This window comes from Rhinopithecus bieti, unplaced genomic scaffold (assembly GCF_001698545.2).
Source record: "Rhinopithecus bieti isolate Rb0 unplaced genomic scaffold, ASM169854v2 scaffold_14232, whole genome shotgun sequence".
Classification (NCBI taxonomy): Eukaryota; Metazoa; Chordata; class Mammalia; order Primates; family Cercopithecidae; genus Rhinopithecus; species Rhinopithecus bieti.
Window position 1 is genome coordinate 1,711,568 of NW_016807906.1, and position 26,284 is coordinate 1,737,851.

General features: G+C 43.9%; 1 protein-coding gene across 6 annotated transcripts in view; it reads left to right on the forward strand.

Annotated features, from left to right (window-relative positions):
* Positions 1-25,922, forward strand: part of LY86 (lymphocyte antigen 86) — a 63,266-nt gene extending 37,344 nt beyond the window's left edge. The window contains exons 4-7 of one of the 6 annotated variants that reach the window (XM_017884151.1): positions 3,396-3,479; positions 7,327-7,534; positions 20,574-20,626; positions 25,487-25,921. In XM_017884151.1, coding sequence (XP_017739640.1) covers positions 3,396-3,479; positions 7,327-7,534; positions 20,574-20,604 — 323 coding nt within the window. In that variant the 3' untranslated portion in view covers positions 20,605-20,626; positions 25,487-25,921. Of the gene's footprint in view, positions 1-3,395; positions 3,480-7,326; positions 7,535-8,015; positions 9,452-20,573; positions 20,627-25,486 lie in introns of those variants that run through there. The other 5 variants (XM_017884152.1, XM_017884155.1, XM_017884154.1 and 2 more) reach the window with 5 other exon arrangements.
* The last annotated feature ends 362 nt before the right edge of the window (positions 25,923-26,284 follow it).

Consider the following 26,284-nt stretch of genomic DNA (forward strand, 5'->3'; position numbering starts at 1 on the left):
GAAACTTCCTCCAGCCCCAACAGATGAAGTGCTCCCTCTGGGTGCTCTGGGAGCATCATGTTCCTATTTCTGCTGTAGTTCTTGTCTCAGATGGAACTGAATTTTATTGTTAGTGTGTGTGTCCCTCCCAATTAAACTTCAAACTCCTTGAAGGAAGGCATATTTCTTGCTCCTATCCATCACCACTGACATGGCAAAGAGACCTGGCACAAAGTAAAGACACAATAGATACTTGTTTTGTTGTATTTGCCTGTGAACATATGATGGATTGAACACAACTTTACCAGTTCACCTTTAAAATGACTACTTAAGACTGCTTACGCATGACATAAAGACACAACATGCATCCAACTCTAGCAGAGAGTACATTTTCCTGGTCCTCCAAGTATAAGAAAGCCTTGCTATTTTTCCCTGTCTATGGTTTTAATAGGATGGATGAAAGAGAAGAGAGATGGTTCCCTAAATCAGTTTGAGGTGTTCAATTCAGTTTAGCAGCTCAAAAGGCTGACGTTTGCCTTATTTGAATGCTGGGCAGCTCTGCAGCTATTTATTTGCTTTATTGTAACGGGAGTGATGACTGCATAGGCAAACTGAGAAGCTGGCACTGGGGAAATTGCCAGAAAACCTCATATCGTGTAAAATATCATATAGGATAAAATGATCAGAAAAGTAATATATAAACACTGCATGAACAAATAATTATGTAAACTACATAAGGCAGAGAAACTAAAATCTCAAAGTCAGAGGTTTTTTGGATTATTAAATTTTTTTAACCCACCCACAAACCTACTGCAGGAATGATTCTGTTCCAAAGAAGTGGTTAATACTAAGACCAGAAGGGGAAAAATGGCACCAAGAAGAACTAAAGTCAATCCAAATCCAAGCACAAGCTGCTGTTGACACGTTAAGGCTTGCTGTGGGGCTTGCAGGTCCTTCTTAGCAGAGCGGTGAGAAAACCTAATGTCCACTGTGGGCGGCACATTGTGGTGTCACTCGCAGCTGAGCTGTCTGGTATCATTGTCACAGCATTACTATGCATTCCTCTGCAAACTGCATCTCGCTGGCTTTTCTCCAAGCCAGATAAAACTACAAAATGGGTCAGACTTAGTGAGACTGAAATGTTGCCTCCTTTCCCTCTGCCTTGTCCTCAGCTAGCTTTAAGGCAAGCATCACATTGGATTCAAAGACGAGCTGATGCTCTTTCAGTATGACTACTTACGCTATGATTGACAATGTGGGGGAAATAGCGTATATGGCCAATGATAGGGCATTGACTAAGTAGGTCATTATTCAGCCAAACAATGGTACAATGGCTGTGATTTTAAAATGATGCTGTAGATTACTAAATTGCATGAAAATATACTTGTAAGAATATTATGTGACAAAGAAGCATGCTATAAAAGTGTAGTCACTGTTGAATTCTATTGTATAAAATGTGTGTAAGTGTATACACCAAAAAAATACTCTGAAAGTGTACACACTTCAGTGCTAAGAGCGCTTATCTCTGCAGATCTTTATTTTTGTCTTTTTCGGAAATCTTGCTTGCTTTTATGATAAATTTGCAAGGTTATTCTTTTAAATATTAGTTTATCATTATAAGAAAGAATAGAGAGAATAAATTCTGTTCCCCTAGGAATAAACCTAAGAGTTTTCAAAGAGAATGATAGCCTATGTAATATCCAGTGATATTTGGACTTGAATAGAAAGTTCTGAATCAAAGAGTTGCATAGAATATCAAGGGATGATCTAACAGCCATCCTCTTACCTGGAATTCCCACAGCCCCGTTTACTCAGGCTGTGGGCTCACTGAGAAGGAGACAAAATTGGCCACGGTTTTACTTCCTGCTCTGTTAATGCTGCACTGGTCCTTCTGTCTTCTCTGATAGCATCAAGTCATTTAGATTTATTTGCTTTAGTTGATCGCCATGCTTTCAAACAGGTTCCATAAGCTGCACATCCAATTTTAAGACAAAATTGAGCTTCACTGAATGTCCTTAATGACCACACCTAATTCCTAGCCCAAAGGAGGGAAGCTGCAGTCAACTCCCTCAGTCCTCAAGAATAATAATGCCGATAGAACCCCTGTGTGGTCTGGGAGCTTTGGTCTGGTCTGCGAACACCAAGCGTGCCCTTACCCCAGTGGGTCTCCATCTTGGTTGCACATTAACTACTCCTGTGCTTTCTGAAGCAATGACTACAAGCCACAGGTCACTACCGAACCCCGAAATATAGCCAGTCTAATTAGAGATGTGCTCTAAGTGTGAAGTACAGACTCAGTTTCAAAGCTTTAGTCTGAGAAAAAGAATGTAAAATATCTCTGTCATTGTTCCACTGGTTGTATGTTGAAATGTTAATGTTTGGAATATACTGAGTTAAGTAGAATTTATCATTAATATATTATTTTAATTATTTATCAATGATAAGATATTAATATATTAAAATTAATTTCATCTTTCAAAATGTGGCTCCTAGAAAACATAAAATTATACATGTGACTCTCTTTATATTTTTATTGGACAGTGCTACATTATTATCTCCCTTTATAGTTTTGAAGATCCCAACATCCAGGCCATACCCCAGACCAATGAAATCAGAATCTCTAGGAGTAAGAGCCAAGCCAGGTGGTGACCAGAAGTGCTCTGTGTTGAGAATATAGGAGGAAAAACTGTTTTTTCCTATATACACCCTCATCTTAACAGATGAGGAACTTGAGTCTAACTTACCCAAGGTCACAAAGCCAGCAGGTGGTGGAACTGGGTTTCTCTCCAGCTCCAAACCCTTCTGCTGTGTATCTTCCATAAACATAAAGAAAGCTTTGCTAGAAAAGAAGTAAATTCCTTTCAGCCCTCCACTAAGACAGTCTTTTTCGATTTAAAGGAAGGGCACAACAAAATTATAGAAACCAAAGGATCTTCTTTGGGCATAACCAGCCATTATGATAAGGCAGGGGTTCTCAAAGTGTGGTCCTCAGACCAGCAGCATCAGCATCATCTAGGACATTATTAGAAATGGCAAATTTTTGGTCCCTACCCAGACTTACTGAATCAGAAGCCCTGGGGTTGGGGCTTAGTGATCTGTATTTTAACAAGCCCTTTGGACCACGTGTTGGCAAACTTGTTTCTGGAAAGGGAAGGATAGTAAACATTTTAGGTTTTACAGACCATATGGTCCCTGTGGCAATCGCTCAACTCTGCCCTTGCAGAGATAATATGAAAATGAGTGGGCATGGCTGTGTGCCCAGATTACATGAAGTGAGGTATGTCTATATCTGCTGCATGTATTTTATGATTGATTTGGCTTTGTTTAACTTATTTATGGACACTGAAATTTAAATTTCATTTAATTCTTACATGTGGTGAAATCTTCTTCTTTTGACCGACCGATCCTGCTCTAAGTAGTTCTGTGGCACACTAAATTTTGTGAACCACTGCTAGAAGCTGTCAGAATCCAGGGCTCTTCGCCAGAGTTACTGAGCACAGGTACGCGTGGGCTGTCACTCGGTGGACACTTGACTTGAGCTGCAGCATACATTCAGATCCAGGACACGAAGGGTAATGCTGCACCTGTGCTTTGACTCTGCTTTATAAGGCCTGTGCCAACAAATTAGATTTGGGGCAAAGGGGACTTAACAGAAAGACTGGGCAGAGTGGCAGCTGGCAGGAGGAAGGGCACCTTAGGAAAAAGCCAGAGAGTGGGCCTGGAGGTCTCCTTCCCTCCCCACAGCTGCCAGGGACAGTCTGGAGGGCCATTTCATTTCTCTGTTTCTCAATTACTGCATCTATCAAATGAGAGTGGTTGATTCATGATTGGGTAACAGCGGAGACTAAATAAGATATGCAACGTGTCTGATGCATTAGGAATCACAGCACTGAGTCCCTGGGCTTCCTCCCCTACCTGAGGGACCTTGAGGCAGAAGTAGGAGCATTTTGTGAAAACTGCAGGGCTGATTGAGAAACTCGGGTAGGTCTGTCATAGAAACAGGCCAGAGGTGAGGATTCAGATTCAAACTGGCTCAACGTAGAGCCAGAGGAGCAGCCAGTCCATAACGTCGCACACTGCCAACCTGCTCAGGATCCCAGAATTTCCTGACCAGTAACTGAACAAGTCTTTCATGGCTATGCTGTTCTGTTCTGTTTTGTTTTCCTCCTTTGATCTAAGGTCAGCCTCTAAAATTTTTATTTTATGCCACTGGCTTGACTTCCACCCAGAATACATAATCTTAGGAATGTCTACTCCCTTCAAGGGAACCTGACATCCGTCAAAGTGTGATCTGTCACCCTAGCCCACAATTGTCTGACATAAGGACTTTTCCCAAAGTCTGGGCTTGTCAGCACTCACCAGCGCCACACATGAGACACCCACAGCCCTGTCTAACTTGGAATCGAGTCAAGTTCCCTCCAGTCTCTTTCAGTCTCTGATTCATCAAGCGCTCAACACATCCTGATGTCCACTTTCAACGAGGTTCATTTTGTTCAAGCAGTTTCCTAGAATATCCCACATCAGGAAGATGAGAATAAAATGATACGTTAAATAGAGCCAAAATTTGATTGTAAGATGTACTGTGGTGCCTGAAACTCAGGTATCACCCTGGGAAGTAGAAGCAACATTTCATGCTTGCTCCACAAGCTCCACCCAAATAAAAAGTGGGGAGAAATGACCTAAAGGTGGCTCATGTTTGGACCATCAAGAATATATTGTGTAGGGCCACAGAGACGTGAGGTTCTCAACTGGAAGTGAACCTGGAGATTTGGGTCAAGACTCGGATTAAAACCATAAAGTAAATAGAATGAACACATGATTTTCTTTCTTTTTAAAAGTTGTTTTATATTATTTCCAACTTCTGTTTTAAGTTCAGGGGTACATGTGCAGGATGTGCAGGTTTGTTACATGGTTAAACATGTGCCGTAGTGAATAACTGCACGGATCATCCCATGATAACGCCTAGGTATTAAGCCCAACGTCTATTAGCTGTTTTTCCTGATGCTCTCCCTCCTCCCATCCCCCACCCTCCAACACACCCCAGTGTGTGTTGTTCGCCCCAGTGTGTCCCGGGAACACATGATTTTCACACTTGATAATAAGAGACATGTCAACTGTCAAACCTGGTTCTGGCCAAACCTCTGTGAGTTCTGACCAGGGTAGGTCAACCCAGGCAAAGTGGCCTTGGTTCCATAGCACCAAGTGAGTAATACTCTTTCAAAAATAATTTGTATATTGATTCACAGATTGACTTGCAGATATCAGTTGTACACAACCTACTGCCAAAATCAGCTGAAATTAAAATAAAGACTTAGGTGAGTTAGATACACAAATTGTGTGTGTGTGTGTGCATGTGTGTATACACTGGGTGTGTATGATTATAAATTAGAGTATCTGTAGGTCAAGGAATCTTCTTTGAGACCTTGAAAGCTGTGATTGATGTAGTCCAACCAATGAAAAGCTAAGAGGACTTAATGATGCCTTATTCATGTCAGGATCCCAGAGAGGTGCAGAAGACAATGGTGACCACAAGAACTGCTGATTCATGGTGCATCCATGCCTGCACAGGCCACTTCTCAGTATGAGCAAAATCCATTATGAAACACATTCAACAGATAAACGTACCTCCCTGTGTGCAATATGCAAGCTAGAGAAAATAATCAGGTTTAAACTTGATTTTAAATGCATTAATATTTAAAGCTTGCAATTAAAAGAAATATTATGATGACATCTTTTGCAATCTGAAGAATCCTCTAGTTGAGAAAATAACTGGTTCTTGGTTTATCTTTTGTGTAAATCTGAGCTTTCCTACTGTTTGACCAAAGTGAGAAACACATTATAATTAGATGAATTTCAATGTAAAACAGAGTAGATCCCCTGAGAACAGTATTTAAAGTCTGGCATAATATTGCCCATAAGGCAGATGTTTTTCTGACAGAGCTAAGAGATTCTATTATAATACTCACTGATTTTACATATACAAGTAAGTCAAAGGTGTAACCAGAGTGGGTGCTCATGGCTACCCATCCTCCCTTCCTTTTCATTACCTTCCCTAATTAAATGTTTCTCTGCTGGTCCTGGTTCATGCTGAACACTTGGACCTGGTGATCCTCCCAGGATCATTCATTGCAGGGCCTTCTCAATCTCACTGTCTGTATCAATTCAAAATTCTGTCTTAACAATAATATCTAGATCAGTAGTCAGATTCCATCAGTTAGAGGTCTATGGCCTCCTCTATTTCTGTTTCAATGTGCTCCTTTCCACAGATCTGGGAAATGAAGGGAATTTGGGGGGAGTGCTGGGAATGCAATCTGTTTACTGCCTAGATTTGGAAAAAATCCACAAATGCTTTCTGCAAAATGCCTTACCCCCTGCACTGCTGGAGTAGAAGACAGGGCTAAACCACCTTCCCAGCAGGTGCTACCTTGAAGAAATTAATCTATGCTAATGAGCTGACAACCTCTATAAAGCGTGCCCCCAGCCATGGCCGCACTACCATGGGCTTCATGATTCAGCTGTTTCATGTTCACTACACATACATTAACAAATGCAAGCCCCAGGAATTCAGGTATTGATTTAGGCTATAACAGAAGGGGAATAAGCAGCTTAACAGAAGCCTAAATTTTAAAATACAGTAGTCCCCTCTTACCTGATAGGGACATGTTCCAAGACCCCCAGTGCATGAATAAGTGCAAGACCCCCAAGTGCAAGACCCCCAAGCCATGAACAATACCAAATCCTATATTTACTATTTTCCCCACACATACATATACCTATGATAAAATTCAATTTATAAATTAGCCATAGTTAGAAATTAACAATAACAACTAATAAAATAGAACAGTTATAACAATTTACTGTAATAAAAAATATGTGAGTATGGTCCCTCTTTCTCTCTTTCTCTCTGTCTCTCTTTCTCTCTCTCTCTCAAAATACCTTAATATTTTCAGGCCACAATTGACCACAGGTAACTGAAACTGCAGAAAGTTAAACTGCAGATAAGGGGGACTATAGTCTATTGTACATGTTTTCTAGGGTATCACCTATGTTATACTTGTTTGCTTACCTTTGATTTCTGGGCCATTTTAGACTTCCTGCTCCTTCACAAGCTGCAGGCTTTCCATCCCCACACTTCCTTCCCAACCTCCCCCAGCCCTAGCTTCTGGTCCTGTCCTTCAACCGCTGCCAGTATCCCCAGTGACAAAGTGGCTGAGATGGGAACTCATGTGTCTTGGCTCCTCTTCTCGTGGACGGATCTATAGACCCGTGGAGGGAGTGCTGACTTTCTGTGACCTGAAAAATTGCACTATTTCTCCTGCCATTATTATCCCCACTGTCATTTTGCAGCTGCAGGCAGCATGTTACCAAAACCAATATTATTCTGGAAGCATTTCCTGTCCCCTGACTCATCAGACTGCAGCGCTGCTGCTGGAGAGCAGGGACCTTCGCCCAGTCCAGTGGTTCTCAACCTTCAGCAGGCATCGGCATCACCTGGAGCCCAACTTCAATCACAGTTGCTTGACCTAGCCCCAGGGTTTCCAGTTCCACACATCAGGTGAGGAGTCTGAGAATCTGCATTTCTTACAAGTCCCCAGGTGAGGCTGATGATGCTGGCCCAGGGACCACACTTTGAGAACCACTAGCCTGGTGGTTACGCACAAGATTTGAAGCCAGACCTATACAGAGCTAAATCTTCACTGCCACTTACCATTTATGTGACCTCAGACAAGTAACTTAATCTCTCTGAGCCTCAGTTTCCTCATCTGTACAATAGAGAAAATACAAGTGACCTCATGGGACAGTCATAAGGATAACATGGGATAATACACATAAAGCCCATAGAATGGTGTTCTGCACACAGCAAGCATTCAATAATGGCAGCAACTTTGTGCAGCTGATGACAGATTTCTCCAGCAAGGGCTCTGAGCCCCTCAAGTCATCATCCATCTCAGATTAGAAGTCTGCATTTTAACAAGGCGCATGAAGAGGCAGTGGAGTCATTGAGGCTTAGAAGTTTAAGACCTTTTTCCTTACAGGTAGCAAGAAGATGCCTTTGGTCCAAGCCTGCATATTTTCTGATGGTTGAACAAGGGGAAGTTTCCCTGGCCCTCTTGTCCCTGTGGGGAGAGATCGTCATTTGCATCTCTCATGGAATTGGAAATTTGAAGCACCATCATCTCCCCTTCGTTCCTTTCTTCTTTTCACGTATTATTCCTTGTCTCCAGACTTCAATGGTAGATTTCCTGCTTGTGATTACCAGGCAGCTGCTGCTGCAGCAAATTCATGCAGAATCACCAAAAACAATGGTTTACTTATTGTATTAGCAGAACTCCTACCCTCAAACTGCAAAGAAAAAAAAAAAAACAAAACAGAACTAAAAGCAGTAGCCACTCTACAGAGGGCACCAGTAATGACTAAGCAAAAGAGCACTTTTTTCTTGCTAAATGAAATGAAAGGAAGCATATTGGTTTTTAAGGAATTCTAGAGCCCTGGGTGCTTTCTCCCCATCCTCAAACTCAAGCACGTTTGTAAATGAGCCAACTGTACTGCAATTGTACTTCAACATCAGTCAATCTTTATGTTCCTTGAGCCCAGCATACTATGACTAAGGATGACCTAGGACCAGAAACACTTTTAATTTTCTAAGACAAGCTTCTTGACAAATCCTTGACCCTTATGGAATTTCATAAATCCAGCTCAGTGACATACTTTGATGTAACAATCGTTTAGGAAGCTAATTAAGAAGGCCAACTCACGGCTCCCCCATGTCACACAATCGGATCCCAGAGCCGCTGGTATTTGCATTTTAAGAAACTAGACATCCCAAGAGCCCTGATGTGCAAGAACCCGGATTCCCACCCCAGTGTGAGAAACGCAGCCCTCTGTGATGGCTGTTTTCTTAGCTGTCCAGCAGCATTACTCTCTCCCAGGGTTGCCCAGGTTTTGGAGGATCAAGTCAATTTCTTCTCCTTGCTTCCATCATCATCTACTTCATTTCCATTTCTAGGAATCTAATCAGCCCACCAATGTATAAGTTGTATTTTGAATGTTGTATAAAGTATTTATCCACAAAATTTAGGAATTGGTTGGTAGGTGGGACAAAAATGCTTAAATTCTTTTGCTTTGCTGCTGAAAGTTATTTATCTCTCAGAGGGGGAACCTGGACAGCAGAAAAACAGGCCTTGCAGAAGGAATGCTGCTGAAAGCAAGTCATTTCCCTGGCTAGACCCCACTTCCTTATCAGTGACTAAATAGTCGGCACCGGCACCATCCAGACGGTAGCTACTGGCCCCTGCAGCCATTACGTACTAGGAGCATGGCCAGTCCAAAGTGAAATGTACAGAATACATACCGGATTTTGAAGACTTGATACAAAATATGAAAAAAATAATGTAAATATCTCATTAAGACTCTTTATATTGGTTCCATGCTGAAATGGTAATATTTTTAATAAGTGGGTTAAACAAAATATATTACTAAATTAATTTCACCTATTTCTTTTTCCTTTTTTGTGTGTAGTTACTAGAAAATTTTATGTTGCATATATGGTTCACATTATATTTCTCTTAGCCAGTGCTGATCTGGAATTGCACTGTCCAATATGACAGCCACAAGTCATATGTGGCTATTTAAAGAATTTACATTTAAGTTAAATTAAAAATTCAGTGCACCAGTCCTACCAGACATATTTCAAGCTCCTAATAGCCACACATGCCTGGTGGCTACTATAGTGCAGATCTACTGATGGTGTAGACACAGAACATTCCCATCTTTGTGGAATGTTCTATTGCACAGATCTGACCTGGTAGTATCTATACTGCTCTGAAGTATTTTTAACAGTCCATCCTGAGCTCATCTGTGAGTTCAGGTTAGAAATTCTACTCTCTTGCCTAGCCCTAAACCCAAATACTTTCTCTTCTGCTCAAATCCTAGGTTACATCTGTGTCATAGTTCTGAAGGGCCCTTTGTGGAGAGCACAAATACAAACAAACCATCACCTTTGTCCCTTCTCAGGCTCATCACCTTGTCCCTCCTTTCTTTTTTTTTAAATTTATTTATTTTTATTTTTATTTTATTTTATTTTTTTTGAGACAGAGTCTCGCTCTGTCACCCAGGCTGGAGTGCTGTGGCCAGATCTCAGCTCACTGCAAGCTCCGCCTTCCGGGTTCACGCCATTCTCCTGCCTCAGCCTCCCGGGTAGCTGGGACTACAGGCGCCGCCACCTCGCCCGGCTAGTTTTTTGTAGTTTTAGTAGAGACGGGGTTTCACCATGTTAGCCAGGATGGTCTCCATCTCCTGACCTCGTGATCCGCCCGTCTCGGCCTCCCAAAGTGCTGGGATTACAGGCTTGAGCCACTGCGCCCGGCCAGTCCCTCCTTTCTTAATCCAAGAGCACTGTATGAACTTTCTATAGCTGCTGTAACAAATCACCATTAACGTCGCCATTGACAACACCATCAATTGATTCTCTTACAGTCTGGATATCAGAAAGCTAGCGTCAAAGTATCATAGAACTGTGTTTCTTCTGGAGGCCCAGGGAGAGCCGGCTTTCTCGCCTTTTTCAGTTTCTAGAGGCTGCTGCATTCCTTGGCCCTTAGTGACATCACTCTACTCTCTGCTTCCATCTCCACCTGGCCTTCTCCTTCTTCTGACTTCCTACCTCGCTCTTATAAGGACCTCTGTAATTACATTTGGGCCCCCCTGGGCCACACAGGATAGTCTCCCCATCTCAAAATCCTTAATTTAGTCACATCTGCAGAGTTCCTGTTGCCATATAAGGTAACATATTCACAGTTTCTGGGAATTATGGCTTGGACCTCTTTGGGGGGGCATTACTAGCCTGCACAACTCCCATCTGGAAAACCAGCATGCCTTGCTGACCTCTGCGTGCCGTGTGAAAAGGCCCAAAACTGTGTCTACTATGGCAAAAACTCAAACTCCATAGGTTTTCCATGAAAATGCTTTCATAGAAGTCCAACAACTCTGAGAACTTCACAGTTCTCAAATGCACTTGCTCACAGATCTGAGGCTGAGGCAAGAGATGAGTCTTTCTACTAGGAGATTGTATCATTGCTCTCAAGGGCTTGCTTTATCAGGCCATTATTGTCACCTTTCCCCCATAAAGCCACCACCTGCATGCCCTCTAACCACAGGAGAAATGATTTGGCTAGCAGTCAATGACGGCCCATGTATTATGCCCATTCTTGGCAGAGAAAGATGGTAAGATGGCAAGGAGTCTGTCATCATGTTTGTCATGGAGAGAGAACCAGCTTCTACTAGGGATAAGTATGGCGGCTCACACCTGTAACCCCAGCACTTTGGGAAGCCGAGGGGCACAGATTGCTTGAGCTCAGGAACTCCAGATCAGCCTGGGCAACACAGAGAAAGAAACTCCATCTCTGGAAAAAAAAAATTTTTAAAGGCAGGAAAGGGCAGGGATAGCCGGGTGCAGTGGCTATCCCTGTAATCCCAGCAGCTACAGAGGCTGAGGCAGGGAGGATCTCTTGAAGCTGGGAGTTTGAGACCAGCCTGGGCAACATAGGAAGATCCTCGTCTCTAAAAAAATTTAAAAATTAGCTGGGCATGGTGGTGTAGTCCCAGCTACTTGGGAGGCTGAGGCAGGAGGATCACTTGAGCCCAGGAATTTAAGGCTGTGGTGAGCTATGATCACACCATCGCACTCCAGCCCTGGACAACAGAGTGAGATTTCTCTCAAAAAAAAAAAAAAAAAAAAAAAGAAAGAAAAGAAAAGGAGGGTAGAGATAATGAGCACATCTCTGAATCACTGCGGAGGCCTAAGGAGAGGACCATGAGTGAAGAAACCCAGGAAAAATTCTAATTTTATAAATGATTCATTATAAGTACACAGTGAATGTTTTCAAGTTGTAAATAACATTAACTTTCTCTAGGTAGTGAAAGGCCATAAAATAAAATCTCACATGCCTCGTTGAATGGATGGGGAAAGATATCAAAGCAGAGTTAGCTGGAAGCAAAACTAAGATAACTCATGTCTAGAAAAAGTCATCCAAACTCAAATTATACAGTTATAAATTCTAAAGTACCGTTGTGACTCCAAAAACACGACAGCAACTATTCCCAGAACATGCTGAACCTTCACACAGCCAGTGGGGTGAGACCAAATGCTGGACATCCCCAAGAAACATTTAGAAATCAAGTTGAGCAAGCTCTAATTATGGAGCAACAGAAATAATCCTCCAATAAAAGGTCACTTGACTTGCCAAAGAGTCCCAAAGTTTTCAAATCCACTTTATTAGAGTTAACTTGATTTATTATAGATTATTCCACTTGTGCACTATTGGACACTTGTGCACTAATCAGGGACAGTAACTCTCTATCCAACTGAATGAAGAAAACAAAGACGAGATTGACTGTGCCCCTCTCCTCCTTCCTCCAGTCCCTCTTTACTAAAACTCACAGGCTTCCTCGCATGCTCTGTTCCTCCCCCTTGGAGCACAGCTGAGGTCTTCACCTCCTGTCCCTGTCACTCAGCTCCTGTCTTCTCCTAGAGTGTGAGATGCACAGAATTCAAGGAGATAGTCCAGGACATGAAAATTCTCCTTCCTGGTCTTTGGCATGAAAGTCAAGGAACAGGTTCCAGGGCATTCGGGTATCATTTCTGAATTAGGTGGTTCCATCACAAGAAACAGGTGCAAATGTATCAGCAGCCAGGTGGCTAGGGCTCCCACTAGCTCATCCATAGCCTTGGTATACATTAGAAAAAGGGGAACCTTCTGCCAGGAAGTGTTCTTAGTTTGGGGTACCCCCAAGTAAGGCCAGGTTCAAGGACTTGGGGGTGGGTAGTACACTGGGCCGTGATGCCAGGAAGCAAGGGTGATGGAGAAAGCCAGTAAGAGATGCATCAGGGAGCTGATGACCAGCACAGGGAACTAGGGCTCCATCCCTCAGCAACCCCTGGGGAACCACAGCGAGTGCCTCAGAATTGTCTTTCTCAGGGTCAGGAGCCTTCAGGAGTTCGCATCTCTGCACTTCCCAGTTGCCCTGCATGGGCTTCTCTGAAGCAGGAAAGCATGCAGAGGGGCAGCCCCTTGACACAGAGTAGTGTCAGAGGCCCTGCTGATGCCCGGTCCAGCAGCCGGGATTCCACCAGGGGCTGAGAGGATGTGGCCCAGACCACTAAAAGCATATGCTGGTGAGACCCAGCCCAGTCCTGGGCTGCAGGCCCTGACCCAATAGGGCACAGCTGGATTTCTGATCCCATTCAACCCTGAGCCAGGCACATGTTGTGCAACTGCATGTGGAGGACCGGCAGAACCCCCTCTGAAACGGAGCAGCCAAGCCTGCAGCACTGAGAGTCCCGGAAGGACCCCTCCAGGAGAGACACAAAGGACTCAGAGGCTCAGAGGATAAGAGTTGAATGGCCTGGGAGCTTGAGGAGCTGCCAAATTAGGACACGCTGAAAAATAATACTAAGAAGTTACAATTAGGCCTGGCCTAGCCTGGAGCTTACCTACCCACAATGCCCGGACTCCATGGAAACCTGAAGAAATCTCCAGCCTTTAGGGCCTACTGGGATCTAGCTACAGTGATATTCGACCTAAAGGCAGTGGACACTCTTATCTGTCCCTACCCCAGGCAAGTTTATTATTACCTTAAATGAGAGCCCTAACCTACCAACTCCAAGTCTTAAGGGAACAGTAAGAACTACATCCTCAAGGGTCAGAGAGACTGAAGAAAGCAAAGCTACAGATCAGAGGGAACATGATGAGGATCAGTGCCTGGGCCTTCTCCATCTTCCAGATTTGGGTCTCTTGGGAAATACCCAGAGACAGGGAGAGGAATCAAGAGCTCACTAGAATAAAGCCATGCACTCCCTCCCCGCTCCTCCAGAGACAATGCTCTTGGTTGGTCTGGAACATCCTCCCCACCTTCCTCTTCATCCTCTAGCCCCTCAGCTTGGTCCTCCACACGCCAGATGCCATCACAGACTCTGAGCTCCCTCCCACCTTGCTCTTGCCCTCACCTGGAGGGGAGAGGGAGGGCTGCATCCTCCCAGGTTGACACTGCCTCCCTGTGTGCAGGTATCCCTTCCAGAAACTGATTTCATCTCCTTTGGATATATATATATACCCAGAAGTGGGACTGCTGAATCATATGGGAGTTCTATTTTTAATTTTTTGAGGAATCTCCACACTGTTTTCCATAGTGGCTGTACGAATTTACATTCCCACCAAGAGTGGGAATTTCCCCCAGAATTATTCGCAGTAGCCAAGATGTGAAAACAACAGTGACAGATGAATGGATAAAGAAAATGTGGTCTATACACACAATGGAATATGATTCAGCCTTAAAAAAGAAAGAAATTCTGCCATTTGCAACAACGTGGACATACCTGGAGGACATTATGCTAAATGAAATAAGGCAGACAAATATTGCATGATCTTACTTACATGTGGAATCCAAAAATAAAAGTCAGACTCACAGTAACCGAGCAGATGAGTGGTTGGCAGAGTCTAAGGAGTACGGGAAAAGAGGAGATGGTGGTCAAAGAGTGCAAACTTGCAGTTAGAAGATGAGTAAGTTCTAGAGACCTAACGTACAGCACAGTGACTACTGTTGATCACCATGTATTGTACGTTACTAGCAGAGTAGCTCTCAAGTGTTCTCACTACACACACAAGCACACATGTACACACATAAGCATGCACACACACAAAAATGCACATACATTCACGCACAAATGCACGCATACACACACATGCAGGCACACACACATGCACACACAAACATACACACGAAAGGTGACTATGTGAGGATATGTTAACCACATTATACAACTTAAATATATGTAATTTTTATTTGTCAATCATTTCTCAATATAACTGGAGCAAAAAAGGACACTGCCTCCCCTCTACCCTGCCCTAAGCAGGTGGGAAAGGAACACAAAATGCTAGGTAAATGAATGAATGATTTTTTAAACAAAAATATTTGTTCTTGATATGCTAATTGGCCTAGTCATCATAATTATTTTGAGTATTTTTATACTGTTAAGTGCCCTGAAAATGCTTAAGTATTAATGACATTTTATAATAAATTTGGGAAATTGGCAGGAATTCCAGTAAGATCCTCGAAAGGGTTAGGAAATGGGGAGAGGGTCGCCTAAAAGAGTTCATGCAGTCAGCAGGCTGCATCTGTGCTGGTTATTGAGAACAAAAAGAGGCAGACCAAGACACAGGACCAGACAGGTGCAGTGGCTCACGGCTATAATCCTAGCACTTTGGGAGGCCAAGGTGGGTGAATCACTTGAGCTCAGGAGTTGGAGACCAGCCTGGACAACATGACAAAACTTCATCTCTACAAAAAACTAGGCGGGTGTGGTGGCATACACCTGTAGTCTCAGCTACTCAGGAGGCTGAGGTGGGAGAATGGGAGGATCACTGGAACATGGAAGGTGGAGGTTGCAATGAACCAAGATTGCACAACCTGGGTGACAGAGCCAGACCCTGTTTCAAAAAAAAAAAAAAAGACACAGGCCCTCATATCAAGTTGATGTCACCCAAAACCCTTGGGACCTTTTATTTCCACAATTTATAAACCAATTTTCTCTTCAAAAAGACACTCAATGACAATCACCCAAAGATCTGGGTCAAAAAAAAAAAAAAGCTGATACTCAGAAATGACATCAAGTATTCAGAACCAGGGAGGTGAGTTTCTTTAATCCACTGCACATTAAAAACTGATAAAGATTGCACATGAAAGAAATGGAAGAAGTGGGTGCAAATATACTGGGGATCTTTTTCTAGTCCTGGAGTGTGAGAATGTTAATTAAAGGAATCTCAGAATTGGAGAAGATCTGAGAAAGGATGGAGTGAAAATTTAATTTTAGGTATTGTTTTATCAGGTTAAAAAAAGAGACAATTTCATGAGTTACTTGCAGTTATCTCAAGAACTTCATGAGCTCCCCAAAAAGCTCCAACAGAAACTGTAAACTGTAAGAGACCAATTTAATGAAAACCTCTCAGCCAAGTGAGGGACCTCTTAATGGTGAAGAACACAAATGAGCAAACCTGGGGGCATTAAATAAGCACAACAAAATTTTAGGTATCATTAGAGTGTTGTTCTTCAAAGAATCATACTCGTCCATTTTTTAAAACAAAAGTTTTTTTAAAAAAAAAAGCACAGACAGAACTTAGCAGTTACATACACTGGCTCAAGTAAGAAGCTAGAAAACCTAGTCTCATTGCATATTTCAGCTTCTACCAAATGAACGTCCATTCTGTTACTCCTTTTCACACCTGGGTGAATAATAATACAGTTAATAACTAACTGCCATTTCTACCCTTCCTTGGGACCACATTCTGCTCAGCAACTTTACACACAAGTTCTCTAGTCCTCTCAATGCCCTATGGGGAGGCATTGCTATTTCTATTTTGCAAGTGCAAAAACTGAGTTACAGGATGGCTGAGCAAATTGCCCAACATCACTTAGCTAGTGAGTCAGAGAGCTGGGTCTCAAACCCAAGTCTGTCTGTTTCCTAGGTCAAGTCATTTGTACTGTGCCACCATACAGCAATTTGTAGAAGCATAAAGCAGGTATGAAACATGCCCAAGGGAGCCCAGCCAGATCAGACAGGGATGGCACACCAGTCCTTGTTCTTGGACTGTGCTCCTGAGCCACACTGTGTCCAAACCCTGACAGCCAGCAGGAGTGCTCTTGGCTTGTTCATGGCTGTAGCAGCCACATCCTTGAGTTGCAAACAGAAGACACCCAATCCAGCCAACAAAAGCAAAGGGAATTTCTTGAAAGGACATTTAGGAGTCACAGAATTAGCAAGAAAGCTGGAACACCAGGCAGAAAGTAGGCAGCTCTAGAGACTGGTGAGTTGCAGTGAACACTTCTCTTGCCAGAACAGATTGAGAAGGGGTCTCTTTGTCTCTCTGCTCTGATTGTCTTGGCTTGGGTTAGACTAGAGTATCTACTGGGAAAAAGATAACTTCCAAAAAAGAAATCATGTTCCAGTAGCTGAACCACTGCAGTGCATATCTGTTAGGGGCACGATTAGCATAGACTGCAATGCAAGGGGTGCGTCCTCAGGCTGGGCAAAGCACCAGCATGACAAATGAATCCCGGGCAGGCTGTCCCTCTGAACCCTCTATATGTAACCACATATTAGTTACAGTGCCTACATGTACTGCTCAGACAGGTTAAGTAACTTGACCAATTAATGAAAAAAGAACTCAGATTCAAGCCCAGATAGTCTGACCGCTGGACATGTGCTCTTAGCCACGATGCTTGTTTGCAGTGCTGGGGAATCACAGGGGAGGCAGTAATCACTGAGGGGCTGGGCAAGGAGTCATCCTTCTTGCTGACTTCAATACTGATGTGGATAGCCCACCAAGCACCATAATGTCTCAGTTTTTTCACCCCCTTACTTCCAACAACCATTTCCATCTTTACACCTCAACCACCATGTCTCATGTCAACCCTGGATATCTTAGAGCTTGTAAAAATGCACCATTTCTGAAATCTAAATGTCAAGCCCTCTGCCATGTGGCTTCCTCATATACTGCCAGCTCACCAATTCTAGCACCTTGACTGCAATAATAGAAACTCCATTCAATTCACTCCCCCACTATCACCGTTAACAACTCCCTTCTGCCTTCACTTTCTTCCTTACCCACCTTAGATTCTATGGTCTATTATTATAATCTTTTCCTTGCATCTAACCCAACAGCCTTGACTTTCTCTCCTTTTCATTCTTGTCCAGTGAAACTCCACCCCAACCACTGACCTTCAGTAGCACTGGAGCTACTGAATGTCTCTAAGAAAATATACATCTGGGCTGACTGGAGTATCTTTAAATTTATGGCCACAAACCTCAAAAAAAGCACTCAACACTGCCTAGAAATCTTACTATATTTCTCAAGTAAATTTCTTCCCCACTGTCCACGAATATTGTATTCCTCCTTTTGCTGCTCAACACAGCACAGGCCTTCGCCATCTAGTGCCCCCTACAAGTCTGTGGACTTCACTGCAAAAACCAAAGTGATCAGACAAGAGCCCCACTGTTGGTTTACTGGCCCATCTACAAACATATCTACACCTGAACTCATTCTGCTCTGTTTTCACTCCTGCAATTGTGGGAGTAATTTTCATGCTTCTCTCAAATGCAGGAGGGAGTGTTAATAGCGTTCGTTTCCACCTTCTTAAACCCTTCGTGTCTTCAGTTATTCCCTCTTCTGCAGCTTCAATCTCTCTTTCTACAAGATTATTCCCTTGGAAAAACAAATATGGTACAGTATCTCCCATCTTGAACAAAGAAACAAACCACTCTTAATACCACACTCTCCTTCAGTTATCCTTTTTTGTTTTTTTTTTTGTTTGTTTTGCTTTTGCTTCCTCTCATAACAAAACTCTTACTTCCTCATCTCCTTATATCTCTTCAGTCCACCCCATTCAGGCATCTGTACTCATCTCTCCAGTGTTCTTGTCAAGGTCACCAAATGACCTCCATGTTGCCAAATCCACTGCACAGTTCTGTTCTCGTCTCACTCAAACTCTCAGCAGCAGCATTCTGCATGGCTGGCAATACCCTCCTGTTTGAAAAACATTCATCTGCTGGCTTCCTTGCTCCTTCACCCTCTGGCTAACCTCTCACTCCAGTGACCATCTCTTCTTAGTCTCCTTGGCTGGCTTCTCCTCAACCCAACCTCTGCATGTTGGAGGGCCTCAGGAGGTCCTGTCCTCTCCTCTGTTGATTAATTCTATCTCTTTGGGGTGAGGGGGGCATCTCATCCTGTCCCATGGCTTAATCACCACATGTTAATAACTCCAGTATTCATAGCTCCATTCCTACCTTTTCCCTAAAATTCCAGACTTGTATAGCCAACTGCTTCCAAGGATCCTTATTAACCATCTCCCAGAATTAGAGCTCTTCAATCCTCACACACACACACACACACACACACACACACACACACACACACACACACTCTGCCTCATCAGGCTTCTCTAATCTCAATAAATGGCACCCCCATCTATCCAGATGCTCAAACCAAAACCTTCCTGGTCCCCACTCTCTATACCCACTCATCGGTGGGTGCTATCAGCCAACACAAATATTATCTCATTCATGTTCTCTACCTCCACCTCCACCACCCTTCACCAATCCATCATTTACCTTGGCCACAGAAGAGCCTTCACACTTGGCCTCTTCTTTGCATTCTTTACACAGCAGAATATCTCCGCAAAACATAAATTAGCTATTTTGACATGACTTTTAACACATTTTCCACTGCCTCTGGAATGAAATCTGAACTCCCTACCATTTCCTGCAGGTCCTGAAATATGTCACCCCTTAATCTTTCCAAGTTCTTCTCAACACAGTTCCTCTTGTTCACTGTGCTTCAGCAGACTCATCTCCCTCTGTCCTTCCAATTTCCTAAACTCTTTTCCACATCAAGGCCTCTGTCCTTACTTTGTTATTCTGAGATGATCTTCCCCCAACTCTTTAAATGCTTGGCCCATTCTGCTCCTTCAGGACTCGGCTCAAATACTACCTCCTTATAGATGCCTCCATGACCTGCCACCCCGTGGAACATGGTGCCTCCCAGTTCCTGGCATTAGCGAGTATTCATGGAGTGCTTCCCGGGTGTTGTTATTAGTGCTTTTTATTGATTACCTCTTTTAATTCCCTACCACCCTAGGAAGCAGGTACTCTTATTGTCATTACCTTACCCATCTTGAAAAAAAAAAAAAAAAAAAAACAAGGAAACTGAGCCCAAAGAGATAACAACTGTCCATAGTCAACTAATCCTGGGACTTAACCCTGTGCAACCTGGATCCGGCCTGGCCCCTTCCCCACCACACCCTCCTGCCTCTCTCATATTACTTGGTGTCTCTTTCCAGCACTTGTTACAATCTGGATATTGTCTTGTTTAGTTATTTCTGTATCATCATTCTCCTCAGTAGAATATACATTAGTTCATTTTCATACTGTTATGACGAAACACCCAAGACTGGGTAATTTATAAAGAAAAAGAGGTTTAATGGACTCACAGTTCCAGAGGGCTGGGAAGGCCTCACAATCATGGTGGAAGGCAAAGGAGGAGCAAAGGCACATCTTCTATGGCAGCAGGCAAGAGGACCTGTGCAGGGGAACTGCCCTTTAAAAAACCATCAGATCTCATGGGACTTATTCACTGTCACAAGAACGACACGGGAAAACCCACTCCCATGATTCAGTTACCTCCCACTGGGTCCCTCCCATGACACACAGGAATTATGGAAACTACAACTCAAGATGAGATTTGAGTGGGGACATAGCCAAACCATAACAGAATATAAGCAATGCATGGACAGAGACTTCTTTTTTTCCATCCCAGGATCCCCAGGGCCTGCCACATGGAAGGTGCCTGACCAATATTTGTGGCATGAATGAATAAGTGAATGAATGTAGATGAGGTGTAGATCAGGGAATGAAAACATTTCTAGCAATAGCTGCTCTTATTTTGGTGCCAACAATTGTCACACTTCTGTGTGACCACAGAACATACAAATAAATCATTTTTTTAAATGATTGAATAACATCATGTATGCTTTATATATTTTTTCAGAGCAGATTTACTATGCTGGGCCTGTCAATAATCCTGAATTTACTATTCCTCAGGTAAGATATTACTTAATTTTTGTATTAAGTAGTTTGTTTCTTGAAGAAGTCTAGAAAAAGGGGGAGGGAAAGGAGGAGAAACCAAGAAAGAAGAGGAGGAGTTAAACAATTTAAAACTTATCCATAGGCCATCCCTGCAAAAACCCTTTCTTCATAAAACTGCTGCTTCACCGTGGGCACTTGAAATTTCTTGACACGCTGACTTTGTCATTTTGGCATTTAATATTTTACATGTCGGTGAACCTTAGGGAATCCTCCGAGTACAAACCTCCCACTGAGAGGGATGCCGGCGTCTTGTCCAGCAGGATCGTGGCATTTGTGGGGTTCCATATGGCAGTGCTGCTGGGCTGTGTGGGCGGCACCACGCATGTGCTGGGACCATGCTCAGGAGGCTGGCAGTTCAGAGAAAGGAAGATGCACAAGCCACGGAGGCGTGAAGGTCCCCTGGTTACTGTCCTTTCACTGTTACTCATGAGCTGCCACTAAGTCAATAAAATGCCCATATCCTTAGCATTTGCTGGCAAAGCTCACAGCTCAGAGTAGAATTTTCCACTAATTCCTTTCTGTTCAAGATAATGTGACATTATTAAATGGCTCAATTTACATCACTCTGCTATAAGCAATAAATGTTCAATACGCTACCCCTCAGATAATTTTGTTTTTTTTTTTTTTTTTTTTTTTTTTTTTTTTTTTTTGAGACGGAGTCTCGTTCTGTCTCCCAGGCTGGAGTGCAGGGGCATGATCTCAGCTCACTGCAATCTCCGCCTCCCGGATTCAAGCTACTCTTCCACCTCAGCCTCCCGAGTAGCTGGGACTATAGGCACGCACCACCACACCCAGCTAATTTTTGGATTCTTAGTAGAAACAGAGTTTCACCATATAGGCCAGGCTGGTCCGAAGTCCTGACCTTCTGATCCACCTGCCTCAGCCTCCCAAAGTGCTGGCATTACAGGCCCTCAGAGAATCTTATGGAATAATATGGAAAGGATCATAAAAATGTGATCTTTTAAAAACACATGCTGATGTATTTAGTACCTGTGAGATTTGATTATGTGTATATAATATGTAGTGATCAAGTCAGGCTATTTAGGATGTCCATCACTGAATACGTTTTTGTTAACTATAGTCACCCTACTCGGCTATCAAACACTGAATTTATGTCTTCTATCAACTGTGTGTTTGTACCCTTCAATCCACTTCTCTTTATCCTCTCCCTCTCCTCCCCTCCCTCTCCACTCTGGTATCTATCTTTCCACTCTCTATCTCCACGTGATCATGTTTTTTAGCTCCCACAGGTAATTGAGAATAAACAATATTTGTATTTGTTCCTGGCTTATTTCACTTATGATAATGACCCCCAGTTCCATCCATGTTGCCACAAATAAGATTTTATTCTTTTTTATGGCTGTATAGTACTCCACTGTGTATATATACCACATCTTCTTTATCCATTCATCCATACATGGACACTTAGGTTGATTCCATGTCTTTGCTGTAGTGAATAGTGCTGCAATAAGCATGGGGGTGCAGTTGTAAAAATGTAACCACTTTAAATAGAACCTCATCCTTTCAGTTCTCCAAAACCTGTATATGGCTGAAGAAAAAGGTAGGTCTCTTTCTCCATAAAGAATCTCTAACTTAGCTTCACCTCCGGGTTTGTTTCCTTTCTTTCCCAGCCTCTGCGTTCCTATGTCAGAGTGCCATCTTGCTACCATCTCGGATTTCCACTAGCATTGCTCTTGCAGCTGGGGAGTCTCCAGGCTTCTCCCTCTGGAAATCTCTAGAGTTTTCTCCTCAGGCCTTTCATTAAAATACAAAAGTTTTGCAAGAAAGAAAAACTACACCTCTCTTCACTTCTAGTATGAGGTACCTAAACTCTCCCAGAGAGTTCCATTTTTCTTTAAATCTTTGCTATTTGAATTGTTTTTCTTTCCCCATTGTCCTTCTGACCCTCCTCCCGACTAGAGGCTGACTTAAAATTCACTAACAATTGACTTTCACTTTTGCATTGTTGGCTTATTTTTAACCCAGTTACTCAGCAACTGATATAAGATAGAGCGGAAAAGAACTTCTTAAAGTCAGAAAACCCCTTTGAAAGTAGGTTGAGGGGCCAAGCACAGTGCCTCATGCCCGTAACCCCAGCACTTTCGGAGGCCGAGGCGGATGGATCACTTGAGGTTAGGAGTTCAAGACCAGCCTGGCCAACATGGTGAAACCCCATCTGTACTAAAAATACAAAAATTAACCAGTCATGGTGGTGCATGCCTGTAATCCCAGCTACTCGGGAGGCTGAGGCCTGAGAATCGCTTGAACCCAGGGGGTGGAGGTTGCAGTGAGCCGAGATTACACCACTGCACTCCAGCCTGGGCAACAGAACAAGACACCATCTCAAAAAAAAAAAAAAGGTTGACCAGATGTGTAAAAAAGCTTTATTTGAATCACCTTACAGTACAGGAAGGAAGTGCAGAACCTAAGTTCTTCAACTGCTGATGGTACTTAAGCAGATATTACCCAGTATGAGGGCATCGCGTGTACAGCAGAGAGAGCTAGAGGCCTTAATCCCAAAATGGGCTCCCCACACTGGCTGCAGGTCAGCCGTGGACGGCCCGCAAAGCACAGAGGCTTTGCTTTCTTAATATGGAACAGACACAATTCAAAGCCTTTTGGTTGTAAAAGACCTACCCCATATCACCTCCTCCAACCAAATCCTCCAGGGATGGGCTCTGGGCTAATGGCAGTTCCCATGTGGCCAAAAATGCTCCCACTTAGCACTCAGTCTCCAGGGCCTTGGTATTATGTCCCTCTGAACTCATCCAACCCCTTGGCACAGATTGAAGCCTTCCCTGGTGTCCTCTGTCTATGCCTCCTGTTTTCTGACTGAGAATTTAGGGGATCCTTTAGGCTCCCGAAGCATGTGGACAACAACTCATAGGCACAGCCTGACCTGTGTATCGCCAAAGGTGCACCTACAAATTCCTAACTTGCAAACTTGTGCCCTCCTCAACAGCAGAAAAGCTGCACTCAGTCCTTCCCTACCCTGGCCTCCTGGCCTCCCAGCACACACCTCCACCTGCCTCCAGCCTGGCATGGTTGCCTAAATACTCTTATCTCTTATACCAGAGTCTGTGATATCTGTAATTCATAATCTAGAACCCCTTCCTTCAAATACAACAGCTCCTCTTAGGCTCATAACATAGTAATGAAAAATTCATGTGGTGTTCAATACATTTGTAGGTGTGTACCTAAATGCACATAGAGATTTTAAAGAAAAGTACATGAGGAGGAGGAGAAGGATGAAACACAATGAGATATAAATTTGAGCCGGTCTTTACTCATAATTAATTCTCTAACATTTGGACTGCTTTGGTTATATTCCTAACACTGTTTCTAAAATTACAGCTGCTCAATATTGGAAGAGTATGACTCATGGGAGCTTCTAGAATCATGGAATCACACCCCAGGCACCATCCAGAGCATAGCCTGGCTCTCTTGAATACATTTCAGGGTTGGGGACTCCACTCTCTTTGGAAGCTCTGCTCATTGCTAGAAAGTTGTTCACTTCTAACAAAAGCCACCTCTCATGCAGTTTCTCTCCGGTGGTCTCACCTACTCCTTCCCTCTTGTTTGTACAGATTAAACTCCTTCCCCCTTTGGGTGACAGGCAGTTCAAAGATGTACCAGCAGTCTCCTGGCCTCCTCTGCCACAGTCCCTCTGCTCTGCTTGTGACCCTCCCACCACCCCAGAGCATTTTCCTCTCCAGATTAGTGTCTACAAACACGTCACCGCTCTGTGGCTGCTGGGGTGCAGGGCTGGGGCGCTGGCAGCAAACAAAACTGGCATGGCTCTTCCACAGTCTTCACAGGACCTGGCTGCCAGGTGGCTTCTGCCAAGCTGACTGCAAAGGAAGGGAGACTGCCTCACAGCGTTGCTGCCAGCAAGGACCCCCAAAGGCAGTCATTCTTTCTGTGACGGGGCATTTTGGGTTTGTGCTGGTGAACTGTGCTCCCCCGGGTCTTCTCTGTCTCAGCACACAACCCTTTCTCCCTCCAGTTGCTCAGGCCAGGAGCCCTGGAGTCACCTTTAACCCACCTCTTTCTCTTCCACCCACTTGCATGTCCTCAGCGGATCCTATCGGCTGTTCTTTCAAAATTTCTCTAGCACCCAAACCCTTCCCTCACCTCCACCTCTAATCCAGGTCATCTTCATCTCTCACCCGGATTCCTGCAATCACCTCCCACCTGGGCTTTTCAGTGAAGCAGCCAGAGGGATCCTACTGACACAGGCGCCAGGGCAGGCCACCCTCTCCTGACCCCATTTCCTTTCAGAGTGGAAGCTGAAGTCCCCACCACAGCCTTTGAGGTCCTAAGAGTCTGGCCTCCTTTGTCACCCTAACTTCACCCCCACCATCCCCCACTCTCCCTGCAGCCCCACTCGCCTCCTTCTGCCCCTCTAAGGTGGGGACCCCAGCTCATAGCAGGACTGCACCTTCTTGCATCTGCTTCAGGTCTTTACCTAAACGTCGTCATCTCAGCAGGGCCTCCTTTCACCACCCTGCTCAAAATTGCAGACCAGCACCCACCTTGACCCACCCAGTGCTTCCATCCACTCCCTTCCTGCATGAGTCTTCTCCATGACATGAACACCTGACATACCATACGTAGTCACATATCATAAGGCTGGTCTGTCTCTCCCAGAGATGCTGGAAGCTCCGCAACGCAGGGGTTGGCTTGTTTTGTTCTAAGGTTATCCTCAATGTCCAGAACATCACCCAGCACATAGAAGTTTCTCTGTAAATATTTGTTAAATGATTAATTGTACTGTGGGTCACATGTCTAATACTTGACCTGTGCCCCTTGCAGGGAGAATACCAGATTTTGCTGGAACTGTATACTGAAAAACGGTCCACCGTGGCCTGTGCCAATGCTACTATCTTGTGCTCCTGACCATGGCCTGTAGCAAAACTCACAGCCAGCTTCATCTCATGGGACCTCCAAGCTTCTCTGACTGAAACCGCTGTGGGAGAAGCAGCCGATGACAGAGAAAGGCTCTACACAGAAGCCCCCCAAAAAGTGCAGCTGCTAATTTTAGTCCCAGGACCAGACATCCCCAGAGTCCACAGATGTAATGAAGTCCCCGAATGTATCTGTTTCTAAGGAGCCTCTTGGCAGTCCCTAAACAGTCTTGTGGGTCCATCCTTTTTCTCTAATTGGTCGCCTCACACCAGACTCACCTGCTTTTCAACTTCTTAGGAGTGCTTCCTCACAGTTACCAAGAATAAAGGAAGCTGGCCACCATTGTTCATTGTGGTTTGTTCAAAGAATCTTACTACAATGCTGTAGTTAAAAAGTCATTTCCTCCAGATACAGTGCCGGATGCTGGTGCAGCATAAGCAGTTCCAAGAAATTCAGGAGGATGACAGCCTGGCTAAAATTAGAGCGATGGGATAATGCGCCATTGCTTCTCCTGGTCAGGCCCCCACCCTTGGACCATGAGGGCTGAGAAGCTGATGCAACCTCACGAATAGGGACATCATACTCTCACTTATCCAAACACTCATTTCACCTTCATCCCTCAAAGCGTGATTACACTTGACCTCAGCACACAATGGCATTCATTACTGCATTCATTCATTAATGCAAGGAATAACTCCTGAATAT